This window comes from Anguilla rostrata, chromosome 19 (assembly GCF_018555375.3).
Source record: "Anguilla rostrata isolate EN2019 chromosome 19, ASM1855537v3, whole genome shotgun sequence".
NCBI lineage: Eukaryota > Metazoa > Chordata > Actinopteri > Anguilliformes > Anguillidae > Anguilla > Anguilla rostrata.
In genome coordinates, this window is record NC_057951.1 from 8,968,403 (window position 1) to 8,983,775 (window position 15,373).

A 15,373-nucleotide genomic window follows, 5' to 3' on the forward strand; every position below is an offset into this window, starting at 1 on the left:
AGAGAGAGAGAGAGAGAGAGAGAGAGAGAGAGAGGGAGAGAGGGAGAGAGGGAGAGAGAGAGAGAGAGAGAGGAGGAGAGAGAGAGAGAGAGAGGGAGAGAGGGAGAGAGGAGGAGAGAGAGGAGAGAGAGAGAGGGAGGTGGGAAGTGTTTCAGTCCTGCTGGACTGCAGCCAGCCTGCCCCTTCTTCAGGGACGATTTAAATGATGCTGAACGGAACCTGCGCCGTCCAAGTTAAACGCCTCCAGATGATCCTGCCACTTCTTTTTTTGGGGGGGTGGGGGGTAGGATATACTGTTTTTAATTTGTTGGCAGCTTCCTAAGGTAAGTGGTTCGTGGGACCTCATCACAAGGCCCCCGTTGTTGGCTGAGGAGGGGAAAAAAAAAAAACATGAGTAGGGGAGTCTCAAAATTTGAACCGAAAGAAACCCAGCATGCAACAGCGGTGTCTGAGGAAACCCAGCATGCAACGGGGCTGCCAGGAATGAGCTGGAACATCCCGGATCACACAAACCTGCCCAGCAGTAGGGGGCTTTAAAAATAAATGTCAGAAAGGACCCTGCAGAAAGAGCTCCCCAACGTGCATTCAAAAGCACTTCAGGGCGTGTGGACTCACAGAAAGGGCACAACCCTGTGGGTGTGTCTAATAGCAGATCCGTCTGTTGCCGTGACACCCCGTATAACCAAGGAGATGCACGGCTGCAGACAATGTCAGGAGTGCGTGTATGTGGTCCGTTTCTCCAGCACCAAGCAATGGCAGCACATGTCACGCGTGTGTGTGTGTGGGGGCAGTGTAGATGAGTTCATGCTCTTTGTTTAAATTTCACAGGGGTGCGACAGGGGGAGGGGAATGGGCGGGGCTAACATTTACTGGGTGAACACATGCATAAACACAGCCGTCCGTGTAGCCGTGTAATTGATACAAGCAGGGAAGGGGCTTCACCTCTGACCCCTCACATCCGCGGTCAATAACATTTCACCACAAGCATCGCACAAACTCCGGACGTGTCAGCTGCTGTAATTACAGCAGTGGTGAAAACGTTTTAGAGCAGACATTACAGTAGCCCCAAACCAACACCGTATGCTACATGGGGAATTCACAGTTTTACCCCCAGCTTATAAACTGCTAATGTGAACGACCTAATGGCTCTTATAAGACTCCTCATCACTGTTCCGACAGGACCCCTTTCCCTTGACTCCACCCATCTTCGTCATGTGATATTAAGCCACTCCCCCTTCCGATCCCTTCCTGGAGACAGGGGTAGCTGCTCTCTGTAACTCTGCAGGTGCTAGGTATGGCCACCGAGCTGCAGGTCAGCAGGGGTTTGGGGTCAATTTCATTCCAACTCAGTCGGTTCCTGAAAAATGGCCATAATCTTCTCTGAGGATTTGTCAGATAATGAATTTGCATTTGAATGAATTTCCCAAATTGAAATGGATTTGACCCCGACTCAGCAGGTCAGAATCCATAGCGCACGCACGTGCAGGTCCACTCCAACACCCGACACACCTCATGGCGAAAGACCAGGACCTGGAGCATGAGAACAATAAGCTCCCACAGGCATCTCCAGGAATTTATACATCCAGCTCGATATTTCTTGGTCGAGGCACACTGGGCCTATACACGCACCGTTTATTTTTATAGCGAGTGTCTTGTAAAAACGGGCTTGCACATGGTGACAAGATGCTTCGATAAGCAGGGACTGCACCAGCAAGTGTGGACCGGGCTGCGGTGTGTGTGCGTGTGTGTGTGAGTGTGTGTGTGCGTGTGTGTGAATGTGCGTGCATGCATGCGTGGGTAAGTGTGTGCGTGCATGGCTGTGTGTGTGTGTGTGTGTGAGCACAAGTGAAATGTGCTTTCAGTTAAGCCTTCTAAAAGCCAGAGCACTTCAAACGCAGGCTTGCCTCTCAGATGTTTTTGGAACAGACTCGCCCTTTTTTGTCTGATTTTACTGCTCAGATCTATTCCGAGCCCAGTAGTACAGCACAGCATTTCCAAAATGAATCCCCCCCTGCGTGGCACTGTGTCAAGGTAATAAAAGCGCGGGTAGAAATATAAATGCCGCGTGTATATTTATATGCAAACACACACGCTGGCTGTAAAAACTGCTGTAAAAAGTAGCTTGAGATTAAGCGACACACTATCTCTCTCTCACTATCTCCTGTGCCAGATGTAAGTGTTCATTTCTAAGATATAGAATTATACTGCGCGTACCCCCGAGCTCCATGCAGCAGCGCAGAGCCTCCGTAACCAATGAAAATCTGTCAGGGGATAATGTTCCCTTTCTCTCTCCCCCCTGCTCTTTCTTTTTCACTTTTCCTCACACTGTCTCCCTTCTCTCTCTCTCTCATTCTCCTCTCTCTCTCTTTCTCTCTAATGCCCAAACGGTGTAACAGGCAGAAGTGGGTCACCCAGCCCCCTGGTTGCGTTTAACGCAGCGCGCTGTTCGACACGGCCCGAGCAAATGTCTCCCCGCATCGCGTCTGCAGAAGAAACGGCAGCGCTCGCGTCCGCGCGTTATGATAGCGCCCCACGCCCCCCCCCGGCGCGGCCGGCCAATCACACGGCAGCGAGGAAATGGCAGTGGACCTCGCGGCGTCCCGCCCGTCTCAGAGGGACGTGAAGCCTCCGGGGGGGTTTATTTATAGCCGGCCCTATCCCGTGGCCGTCAGGACGCGTTCGTCCCGCGCTCAGTCACACTGTCCCTCCTCCCACCTGTCAGCAGGTCTTCCTGCTCTTCAGCAAGAGCCACTTTGTGCATCACTGTGATAGTCATATTACAGCTTCCATCATGAGCAATATTAATCATAACAAACACAGACACTCACACACAGGCACACACATACACACATACACACACGCACACTCATTCACGCACAAACTAATTTGTGAAATGGTCAAGGCGTGTTGAGCTGCATGTCCGCACCATGGCACCTCAACAGCCAGCCAACCGCATTCCCTCCACCTGGTTCCCCACACGGTTATACCATGTGACCTCAGGGAGCCAATCACATCAACCAGATAATTGTCTCATATCCCTGAGTGGATGAATTTCCAGGGAAAAACAGACGCATTGCTCTAGAACACGGGCCTCATTTATTTATGAACTTTACGCCGTCCCGTATTCACAAGGCCTATTTTTATCCAGCCTTCCTTGCGTATGTAGGCCACACATCAGAAAATTCTGGGTTACAAATGTGAGTCACTGGAATAGCATGCTGTTGTGGGAAGAGCGCTCTTTCCCAGGGGACACACCGGGGCAAAACCAACATGAGTTTGCTTTACTATTATTAGCAAACATGCAAACATCTGACTGCAGCTGAAGAATGATTTGAAGCTTGCAGGCGGGAAAACACCGTTTGAAAGTCAACTGAATCAAATAAATTAATTTACATGAAGACTGATAATTTTTTATATTCTACACACCAGGCACACGTAAATTCGAGGGCTTACACAAGGAAAAGTAGTAACTACTTTGTACGTATATATAAATGTAAATATAAATCTTCATGTAATTCCACCACTTTTATGGCGCACTCCCGGCTGATAATGGCTTTCTTATAGTCCTCCTGAAGAGCTGAGGAACACAGGGGCTGCTCCTGTGCCGAGCCACTCCCCTGTAAGTGGAGGGTTAGGAGCGCTTTCCTCCAAACCGGAGAGGAACAGTTTGTTTTTGGAGATTCCCGGGCCCCTGTGAGATTGACAGATGGGCGGGGGGGGTGAGGATGCGGGGGGGGGGTTTGTTGATAAAGCCGACGGCCTCGGGTCCGGCCGCACACGCATACTCAGCGCTTCCCGAAATCCATCTGTTAGCAGAGCCCTTAAAGCACCTCAGGTGCTTCTGAGGAGGAGGAAGACAAAGACAACAAAAAAAAAAAAGCAAAAACAGAGAAAAGGTACGGTGTGTTTTGGCTTCGGCTGCAACCCGATCCTGCTGCCACCGCCTTCGGCCACCGGCGCGGCACAAAAAACAGCCTGGGAACAGAAGTTAGGGGGGGCGTCTCCTCATCTGTTCTGGGGTTTGCTTGAGGACATTTTGTGTTCCGGGCTGAGAGAACGCAGACGACGTCCCAGCGCTGCTGTAGCACAGGGGCCTAGTTTCTGGCTGAGGGCGCAGACGCGTCAGAATAACGGTGTTTCAGAACCACTCGGGTTCAGGCTGCGGCCAGACACCCCCCCCATCCCGCCTCAGGCCCACCTTTTAAAGTACGTGTACAATTACAGGTCCACCTCTTCATCAGCGCAGACAAGTCAAGAGCGTTCTCAGTCCAAAAAACACCCAAGGGACGGAAATAAACTCTTCTAAACTGGTATTTCTTTGATTGCCCTCCTAATCAAGGTGCTGCAAGATCACAGAATACATGCTGCGGAATACTGGTAAATTGTTAAAAAAACATTCAGCTATTCTAACAAACATTCAGGACAAAGTTCTTCTTTCTGAAGACTGTATTTCAACAGGAATGAGATGATCATTACCACCCTGTTACTCAAATTACTCAGAATGGTTTTACACCCTCCCTTTACCTGGGAGTCAGGTGTGAAGACTGTCTGGCCAATCAGCAGCATTAATTGCTCAGTTAATTGCCTGGCAGAAAAGAAAACCAGGGCCGGATTTGGATTAGAGGGACTGATAAGAGTATCCGTGCGCTACATGAGGACAGGGGGGTGCTGGATGAGCTGTGAGCTCAGCTGGGCGGTGCACACGCGCGGTCAGAGAGTCAGGTGTAAGCGATGCGCGTGTAGAGAGAATGGAGCTCTCTGTTGCGTCACAGTAAAATGGCAGCCTTCCGGAGCGCGGACTCACTCAGCTGATTCCGAGGAACAATCGGCGGATTAACCAACAGTGCAGAGGGACAGCAGAGCCACTGGGCCAGAACAACAGCCCCCAGTGAGCATCACTGCCTCCTCTATACTGTATACCATTCCCACTGTCCTCAGCACACTGCGCTTTTATACGGACACACACACACACACACACACACACACACACACACACACATGCACACGCACGCACGCACGCACGCACACAAACACACACACGCACACACACACACAGGTACACGTGCACACAGATGCACACACACACGCACACACACACAAGTACACATGTGCACACATACATGCACACGCACGCACGCACACACACACACACACACACACAGGTGAGCCGCTAACAGTCTCCTGCGCAGTGCACACAGCCAGCAGAAGGAGCAGGCTCCTGATTTAGCTCGCTGCTGAATTCTGGGATTTCCTGAAGGCCCTGACGCACGGGGAGACAGAGCAGCACGCAGGCCGGCAGGTGGGACCCAGTGATTCAGCCTGACGAGCTTCAGAGACCCACTGAGTCATACAGGAAGACAAAATGGAACCAAAATGGGAACGCTGCTTACACATTCAATACATTACTGCAACACCGCAGCAACGACATCACAATCATGGATAGCCATGGATAATCTTTAACAGAACATTAGAACAGACAAAATGCAATATTGTGTTTCTCTACAGTAGATAAGCAGCTGGAGTATACAAGGGACACAGACCCCCCCACCCCCCAGCCCCACCCGCAACAATCAAACACATGCTCTGGGTGCTGCAGTCACCGGTGTGTCTGTGTGTTGCATCTTGGGGAAATGCAGTTGCAGTCATCGCGTTTGTACGTGTGCATGTGTGCGTGTGTGCATGTGACTGTGCATGTGTGTGCGTGTGTGCATGTGACTGTGCATGTGTGTGCGTGTGCAGTCTCCTGCTCTCTCCAACAGCAGGGCTCTTCACAGTATTCAGGTCAAGGGCTCTGCTTTTAAATCCAGGCAAAGTTTAACTGGGACTGAGGCAGTGATGTAATTAGAGATATTCAGTAGAGTCCACAGAAGCTCATTACTCCAGTAGGAGAGGATTTCTAAGCCAGGGGGATGGATCCAGATGTGTGTGTGTGTGTGTGTGTGTTTCTGTGTGTATGGGTGTGTGTGTGTGTGTGTGTGTGTGTGTGTGTGTGTGGACTGGGGCCTCTGGGCTTCAGTTGGAAGCAGCCGTGTGGTCTGATCACTTCCTCCTCATTACCAGGGACACAAAACCCCTTCATCTAATGTGTTACTGACAGCTCAAATTAAATCACACTTCCTGATCAACAAGACCTGTTCTGTTTTCCATTAAGCAGACAATTAAGACATGCCTTTAGAAAATAATTTAATTCAATTAAATATCAATTTAATCACAGGACCTTTTCCAGATTAGTTATTCCACTTAACAGCCATTTGCAAATTGATTTATTTACCAGACAACAGAAAAGGATGCTTGCTCTTATTTAACGACATAAATCACTGTGTGCTGAGCGCTGTATGGCAGGATAAGCCGGGTTCACTCAGTCTCAGTCATCTTGCTCTTTGTTTTGCCGCCGCACAAGTGAGTGACACTAATGTCTTCACTCAGTGTTTATCGGCGGGGTGCTCGATCCTGCGGACGCTGAAACGCTTCAGACAGGTGATTGGGTAGAGCGCACGTGGGTCACGGGCTCCGCGAAAACCGTGATTATCGGCCTTTTATCAGAGCGAACGCGGCCAATCAAAACGCCATTATCGTTTTGATGGGCTCCTCCGTCCTCACGCCAGGGCCATAATGGCATCTATCATCGCCCCGGAGTCCGTCGAGATTGTTTACATAACAGCGCGTCGCTTGAAAATTCGCCGCCGATCGACCACGTCGCGCGTCAGCGAGGCACCGAGGGAGACGCCATGAGAGGCTCGCGTGGCGGCGACGGCTCAATCTAGCGCCCGGTCGCACTTTCTGCTCCTGGGAAATATACTCACCCGCCAGCACGGAGTCTGCCGTTACCCACAATGCACCTGGAGTAAGTGCAGTCCTGAGAGCCGCCGCGCACATGGCACAAGGCTGTTGTCCTTCTGCCGTAGCCCACGGCAACCGAGGGGAACGGACGGATGGATGGGGGGGGGGGGTTGTTATTTTAAGAAGCCTGGCTCTGTTAATGGCTTGGAGGAAGAGGCTGCTTTTGATGGAATATGCACAAAAAAAAAAGAAAAAAAAAATCTAAAGTGGCAGGAAGTGAAATTCTCCAGGAGGAACTGGCCGCGGTCGGTGAGGGCGGGTGGCTGGTCCCTGGGCGTTCGCCCGTCTCCGCGGTAACCACCCCGGGCGACTCCCAGGCAAATGGAGAGCCGCTGGAGCGTAAACAATAATTTGTCCGAAGACTGTGACCTTATTCCAAAAAATGCGCGCTTGCGCCCGAGGCCCTCTTTTGTCGTGTGCTTTCTCTCGCAGAGGAGGAACGCTTCCCGTTAACTTCACACTCACGGGGATGAGAGGATATCTAAATGCAGCATGCCCTTTGGCCCGCGCATAGGCAATGCTCTTTTTGCACTGCTGCTCAGAATACTGCTGTCTGATGAGCTTTGTGTGTGCGTGTGTGTGTGTGTGTGTGTGCCTGTGTGTGTGTGTGTGTGCCTGTGTGCGGTGTTGTGTTGTGTGTGGTGCTTGGTATGTGTGTGCTGTGCGTGTGTGTGTGTGTGTGTGTGTGGCCTGTGTGCGTGTGTGTGCGTGTGCGTGTGCTTTGTGTGTGTGCCTGTGTGTGCGTGTGTGTGTGTGTGTGTGTGCCTGTGCGTGTGGGGCGGGGATAACCTTTGTAATCCCCATGATTGTTTTTGCATAGGGCAGATTGCTTTACATACAGGCTCCCGTGTGCGTTGTCATGGTGGGTATTACAGTATTGCAGTATTGCAGCGTTACACCACTGCATTGTGTTCAGCCCGTTTACTCTCTCCGTGGGGAACGGTAAACAGGCACAGACGCAGCGGGAGATCGCAGCGCACGTGCCCAGTGGAGGAGCGTGAGCCCGGGTCACTGAGTCCTCTGTTATTATTATTACTCAAAGACAGCGTGACTGACAGTGTGGTTTCGCTTGTTCCGTCACGGGAGGAAAAGTACACGGATGTGGAAAATGGATTTGCGTGCTTGTTGCATGTAACGTGGGCTGCTTGGTTACGTCCGCGGTACCTGCAAAAGCAAGTCACGCCTCCGCCATTTTGATTGGAGTTCATCATTTTTTTTTTTGTTTCGTTTGGCAGGTTATTTCGCAAAAAAAAAAAATTAATTTCAGTGCATTTTCGCCCGCGCTCGTCTGCAGCCGGTTTTGGGATAGACGCGTTTCTGAGAACGGCGGCTCCTCCAGAACCTTTGCCCGGGGGCGGGCAGTAAGAAATTTCGCGGGAGAAGCTCTGGCACACAAACGGCTGTGCTCCTGACGCGACGAATCACAGAGACGCAGAAGACAGAGAGGATGCGAGCAGAATATATTCCCTGAGTGGTGTGCCGAGAAACATACTGCTCTCCATTTATCATGGGCCCTGCAAAACGCACCGCCCATGACATCCAGGAAGACAGGAGGGGGAGGCAGGGGTATTTAACATCATTTCAATTAATCTCATTATGGGAGGATATGATACCATGTGTATAGTTCTGCATGCATGTCCTGTGTGTGTGTGTGTGTGTGTGTGTGTGTGAGTGTTAATCAGAACTGAAGCCAAACAGTGGAGCTGAATAATTCAATTTGATACAATCTACACAAGGGGAAAGAAATAAAAAAAGAAAAGTGCCCCCCCCCCCCAAAGGGAATACCGTTAGAGAAGTGACACGATATCAATTTTCTGTTCCAGCGGTGAATATTTTCAATGAGAACTCTCGCCAGCAACAGGAAGCGGCAGGAGAGAGAGAGAGAGAGAGAGAGAGAAATGTTTTCATTTCCACAGCGCCTGTTTCTGAGTTAACCGGGCCCTTCGGCTGTCGGCGCGCCCCGAATAGAACCCATCTGGCCCCGCCGCGCCGGGGAGGACCCGGGGATTGAGAGCGTCCTCGAAATCAAAGGTTCAATCCCGCCACGCGCCCCGTCCCTAATCACTACACCGGCCCACCGCCATCCTTTTCATTTTTTATTATATCCTCTGCTCTGATATTCATTCATAGCGTTTCCCTGTCCAGCCAATGCATTCTATTTCCCCCGAGGAGGAATACAGAGGGCTGTTCCAGGGGCCTGCTTTTTCCATCTGAGGCCGAGTATATTTAGAAACGCAAACACAAACACGCACAGACACACACGCTCGCTCGTGCGCGCACACACACACGCACACACACACCCACACACGCACACACGCACAAAGCCATGCATCTCATGTATGAATTTACTGGCATAAAAAGAAAAATATTTCAAGAGTTCCCGTAAAGCTAAAACGCAGTTTCTTTTTTTCCCATATAAAAGTGTTCACTTATTTATATATTCAACTTAAATCAATTCCAGCTGCTTTAATAAAGGGCACGCCCAATTTGTGAATCTGGGGACTGCCTCCAGCTCCTGTCAGCAGCACTGTCCCAGTCTGTGCCCTTGCATACCCCCCCCCCCTTAAACCAGGTCCCTGCTCCTTCAGTGCCCTGGGAAATCAGTGCCCCCCCCCCCCCGGTCCCAGCCTGCCATAATATCGCCCCCTCCAGGATTCCCCCTGATCACAGCACAGCAAAGGGGTCAATCTCCTGTATCTTGAGTCACACACATGATGTGACACTAGGGAAAGGCTTGGCCCACAACTGTGCGCGGGCATATGCCTCTGATGTCACACACAGACTGTGACACGCAGGGACATACGGGCCTCTGATGTCACACACAGACTGTGACACGCAGGGACATACGGGCCTCTGATGTCACACACAGACTGTGACACGCAGGGACATACGGGCCTCTGATGTCACACACAGACTGTGACACGCAGGGACATACGGGCCGCTTACCATCACCGAGGCTCCCACACGCACCCATCTATCCATCCTCCGCCTCGTAGAACAGTAAAATTACACGACGTTCAAAAGCTTGTACCCACCCGACCAAACAGTGCCATGTAGACTGTATCTTAAAAAAACAGAGAGAGAGAGAGAGAGAACCACTAATGTGGGAACCAGCCAGAGCCCCCCTTACATGTCGAGACCACATTTTTTTATGCGCAGTCGTGGCATTTTCTCACTTTACCGGAGAAATGAGATCTGCGCCGCGGCTGAGCAGCTCACGGCTGACAGTGAGTTAACGACATGGCGCGGCGAGACTGAGAGAAGGGGGCGCCCCTAGTGGCCACCTCAGAGCACTGCGCTCACGCGGGAATCCCTCCGTAGTCTCAGAAACCCCCGACGGTCGGGGCTCCAGGGATGTGGAGAAAAAACGTTCCCGCCAGAACGTCTGGGAACAGCAGTCGCCGCGGCAACGACAGGCTCCGCCCAGGGACGCGTCGGCCCAGACGCTGGGCGGATACCAGTAGTCAGATTTGCAAGAGCGTGATGTGTTATGTATTTAAACCCACACCTCCTCTCGTTGTTCAACCGCTTCCCCGTGCCTCGTACTCCGTGTCTGAACCACCCCCCCCGCGCCGGAGCCGATGAGGTCGGTTATAACTGATCGCCTGCGTTCATCAGTCCTTCGCCTCTGTTGTTTCAGACGTGGAGTTTAACCCCGGGGCCCAATAGGTGTGCGTTTTCCCATCATTAGGAAAGAAAGAAAGAGTGCGTGTGAAAATTAGAAAATGATCACCCGCAGCTGCCTTGGGGTCAGCAGGGGGGGGAGGGGAAGCGGCGTGAGAGAACGGCCGGCTCACGGGAGAGCGCCTGATAAATCCGCGAACCGGAGCGAACCGGACCGAACCGGCCCTGAAGAGTAATCCCCGCCGCGCGCCAGCCGGCTAACACAAACAACGATTAATCAACACGGAGGAAGAGGGGGCCAAACTGGCCATTTAACAAGCGCAGCACTTCCTGTGATCGCCCTCGCCTCACAGCGGAGCAGCAGCAGAACAGAGAAATGCCAAGGGGGGGTGGGGGGGGGGTGGGGGACACGGGGAACAAATTTGGAAAAAAACAAAAACGACGAAGGGACCCGATTCTCACGTTCTCGTCAGGCCGCCCACTTCGTAGGAACAACAGAAAAGTCTCACGTCCTGTTCTGGGAAAATATTCCCCCCCCCCCACCCCACCACCATTCCTTCCCCCTTGTCCCCCAAAAAAAGGAAAACCCAACAGTGCCAGCGCTCTGGCTGAGCTTGGGGGACAGCTACAGCTGCAAAGCATCATGGGAGCCAGAAAAAGCCATCAGATTCTTATTCCCTGGCTCCGGAGATGAGAGCGGAGGGATTGAAAAAGACAGGTGAACAGGTACCGGGGGGGATGCTGTCAATCAATCCGGCGGGAGCCTGGAAGTCTGTGCGCATTCAGATTCCAGGGTGGCAAAAAAGCCGTTAAACACAATCAGTTTTTTTCCTTCATTCGAGGCACGCCACTGTAGCTGCATGTCCTAAAACTGAACCCTCTGCTCCAACGGCAGCTACACATGCCACACTGGCACCACGGTCATATCTGCTTCTGCTCTCTCCGTACTCTAACCATATAAAGGAAGGCTCACAAAATGAACCCTTGACCTGATTATGACTGTTGCAAAAAAACTGACTTCTCACAAAAGAATGTGGACCGTTTCCGTTGACCGTTATGAGCTGTCTGATATTGGCCAATGACACGCGAGACTGCCAGAAAAGTAACGGAGAGGAAGCCGGCGAGGAGGAGGAGGAAGTAAATCCTTCAGGTCCTTCATCCCACTAACAGTGCAAGCTGGATTCATTCAGTCAGCCCAGCTGTTTCCACAGGGACGTCGACCGAAAGGCCGTTTCGCGTTGAGCTAAGTCTTAAGGAATTTCTTCATTTAAAAAAATAAATAAATAATAATACGGCCCTTCAGAAAGGGGAGACTTATGGAAAAAAATGGGGGTGAGGGAAAGTAAGTTAACTGGTTCAGCTGGCGAAAAACAAAAGAGATAATTCCAGGGATTATGCGAGGATTACAGCGGATTATCTGCGATCGTGCGCTGTACACACCGCATTACGCGTAATCCCACGCCGCGCGCGGGCCAGAGCGCGCGGGCCGCCGAGGGGACGGGGTGCCCTGCCTGCGCTGGGTATGGGGGGGGCAGTGCTACAGCCACACAGGGGTTAAATGCTAATGCTAATGTGCTGATGCTAATGGTAATGCTAACGCTAACGCTAGGGCTGCCCCGGCAGAGATTTCTCCCCTGCCCAACCATTCTCAGGAAATCCTGACTTCAGGAGCTTAGAGGAGGAAGATGATGAGGAAGAGGAGGAGGGTTCTGCTCTGTATTCAGCTCCATTCCTTTTTCGAAAGGCATTTAAATCATCACTTCCTGTTTTGAGCCATCACTTCCTGTGTTGTGAGAAAACCGACCGCATCCTGCGGAGGTTCGTCCCGGGGCCCCTCTGCTCTCTCTCTCCTGAATCGTTTCATCGGGCCTGGTCTGCTGTGAGCAAGCGACGCTCCATGCATACTGTCTGAACCCATCTCAACCAGCCCCCCCTCCCCCATTGGGCAAAGACTGCAGCTACAAACAAGGATCCAGGAGGAGGAGAACTGATCTACGATCACAGTTTCCACTGCGCAGGAAAACGAGTGGGAGCACCTGCCCTCTCCTCCACCTCAGTAACCCAACGCACGCCCCTGCTGGGTCACAGGGCATTGTTGTATTATTCAGCGGGCGGATCGCTTCCAAACCTCGCCACCCTCTGCAGCAAAGCTGGCGAAAAGCTCTGCGGGCTCGTCTCCTATCTGAGGGGATGGAAACCGTTTTTAAAAACCCAGGGAACGGTTTAAAAAAAGGGTGCACTCTGATTACCCTGAGAAGCTGCCTCACTGTGTTTTGTACGCGTTCTTTGACTGAGTATCGCTGTGAGAGTCTGGCCTTTGGCCAGGAGACTTTCTGTCCTTAACTCTAGACTGACCTGCTCTGTCACCCAGAACAGTGCGCGAGACCGAGGTGCACTGAATGGAAAAAGCCGAAAGAAAATGTAAATGAACACAAAATCCCACAGAGCTGATACGCAGTGTTAATTCAACTCTAACAGTGTTAATTCAAATCTTAACAGATAACATTTGGTCCGACTCCGGAACGTGGCACCAAATGTTCTCTATTAAATGTTGAATCAACACTGGACATTTCACTGTGCACATTCACGCAATTAATTTAACTGAACGGATAATTTATTGGTAAATATGTAAAACAAAAAGCTAATACATTAAAGAGGAGGAGAGAAGACTGAGCGTTTAATGCTGGACGGGCAGCCAACCCACTGAGACGCAGAGCTCACAGACACCTTCCTACAGGGGTTTGCCTTTGGGCTCCGGATATAAACACAGACTCCCGGAGAACGCCCCACACACACAGAGGCCCGGAGACAAGGAAAACAAGCCCTTTAAAGTCACTTCAGCACAGACGCAGCTTTCCTGAGAACCGGACCTTTCAATGGCCCATGGCAACCCCAAAGCCAGGATCAAACATGCAGGGGAAACCCCCCCCCCCCGAATTTTAACTTCAGAATTTTTAAACTCTACCTGGAGCAGAGTTTTCCTCCAACTGAAAAACTCATAATTCCATTAACGATGAAAGGAGGAAGCCATTTCTCAGCCTGATGGACTGACGCCAGGTGCCGAGGAACAAATAATTCAGGCAGCGCTATCGAACCCCAGATTAGAAACGTGCACCGAGCGCCAGACGCACAGCAAGCGGCTGAAGCTAAAGCCCAGCGAGCCCGTTCTGCACCGCTAACAAAGACCAACCGAGTAACGAATCCAACCCCGCAGAGTTCGTCTCTAACGAGGCCTGCACGGGGGCGAGGGCCGGCGCGGGGGCCCGTACCTGGTACACGGCCCGGGGGATGCACCTGTGCCGGAGGACCAGGTGGACGACTCGCAGGTTCATGACGTGCCACCTCCTCAGGGCCGTGGCCGTCAGGTTCCACAGCAGCCCGCGGCCGGCGAAGAGCGCGTCCTGAACGCCCATCAGCGTCGACGCCATCGCCGGGCAACTGCCGCTGCCAGGCAACAGTCGCCGCCGCCGCTCCACCCGCTGACCTAACGCCTCTGCCGCGCCGCGCTCTTTCTCGTCCGTTGTTGTTGTTGTTGTTGTTGTTGTTGTTGGTGGTGGCGGTGCTCTTGTTTTTCTTTCTCCTGAGCGTCTTGTGACATTCCACCGAAAAGGGAGCGGGGTTGGTGTACTCCAGGGACGGCAAAGTTCGCGGGATCCCCGTTTCCCAAAAAAAGAAACGCCCACTCCTCCGCTTACCCGGTTCCTCTGTCAGCTGTGAGGGTGGCGAATTCTGAAGGAGAGACCCGCACACTGTACAGTGTAAACATACACTGTTCCCCACAGAGGAATAACGTGGGAGGAGGGAGGGGGGGGGGGGGTTTCCTAGAGCGAATGTTTGCTCTGAGCAGCGCTAAGTCCCTCAGCGTTAAGTCTCTCCCGAGGCGATTGGACGCAGCGGCAGCGGCGGCGTCGTTTGACGAGCCGGCCAGGTGACTTCTCCCCTCTGCGGAGGCGGGGCGGTGATGGTCACATGACACTCCGTGTCCCGGCTAGGGTTCCCACGAGCCGCGGAGGAGCCGTCTCACAGCGTCTCCGGAGGGTTCCGCCAGCTCTCTCCCTCGGCTCTCCCTCTCCAGACTCCCTAAAAAGGGCTTCAGTCCCAGCGTTCCCAGAACAGCCTGCCGGTCGCCTTAACCCCTCCTGTCCCAGAGGCGCGCGTGTGACTCTCCCCCCCTCCCCTCCTCCCCCCTCCCTGAGCAGTGACAGGCTACTGAGCCAACGACATCACAAAGGGCTGACCCGCCTTCACTAACAGCTGTTAAACCCCAACTGTAAAACTTTACGACTGAAACCAACAACCCCCCCCCTCCTCCTCCTCCTCCTTCTCCTCCCTCCCTCCTTCACTCCCTCTCTCTCTCTCCCCATCCCTCCCACAGCTGCGTGTGAAAAGGGTCACTCTCCCAAAAAGGCCTTCAGGAGTGTCCGAGCCGAGCCTCCGATGCGTGTCCCAGCATTCCTCGGGCCCGAGCGGCCGTGAACACGGGGTCGCGGCCGTGGCGACGGCGCTGACGCGGCGAGGTCGCCCGACGAGGCGCGCGTGCGAGCGAGCGGGCGAGGGGGGCGGGCTCTGCGCCCCGGTTGCTGCGATCATTGTGACAAACGACCATCCCTGACTCCGCTCCCCCGCGATAAAAACGGCGAGTCAGCGATGCTGTCAGCTCAGCGGCTGAGCGAGCAGGAGTGGGAATACCTCGCTCTACTGGACGCTCTCGAGCGCGTGCGGCAGGTACTGGCCAGGTATGCCAGGTACTGGCCAGTCACGACAGGCGGTACGATGGCGGCCTCGTGTTTGTCCGAAAGCCCAGAGCCACTAACGATAGCCGCATTTCGACACAACACACGACGGCTGCTTTCGCCGATGGCATCTTCATTATCCAGTCCCGCGAGGCTGCTTCAGACCGTGGATAAAT

The 15,373-nt window shown here is 52.8% G+C and overlaps 1 protein-coding gene across 1 annotated transcript in view; it reads right to left on the minus strand.

Moving 5' to 3' along the window:
• frmd4a (FERM domain containing 4A) overlaps positions 1-14,596 on the minus strand; it is a 67,577-nt gene extending 52,981 nt beyond the window's left edge. The window contains exon 1 of the mRNA XM_064319461.1: positions 13,734-14,596. Coding sequence (XP_064175531.1) covers positions 13,734-13,892 — 159 coding nt within the window. The 5' untranslated portion in view covers positions 13,893-14,596. The remainder of the gene's footprint in view (positions 1-13,733) is intronic.
• Positions 14,597-15,373: the final 777 nt, after the last annotated feature.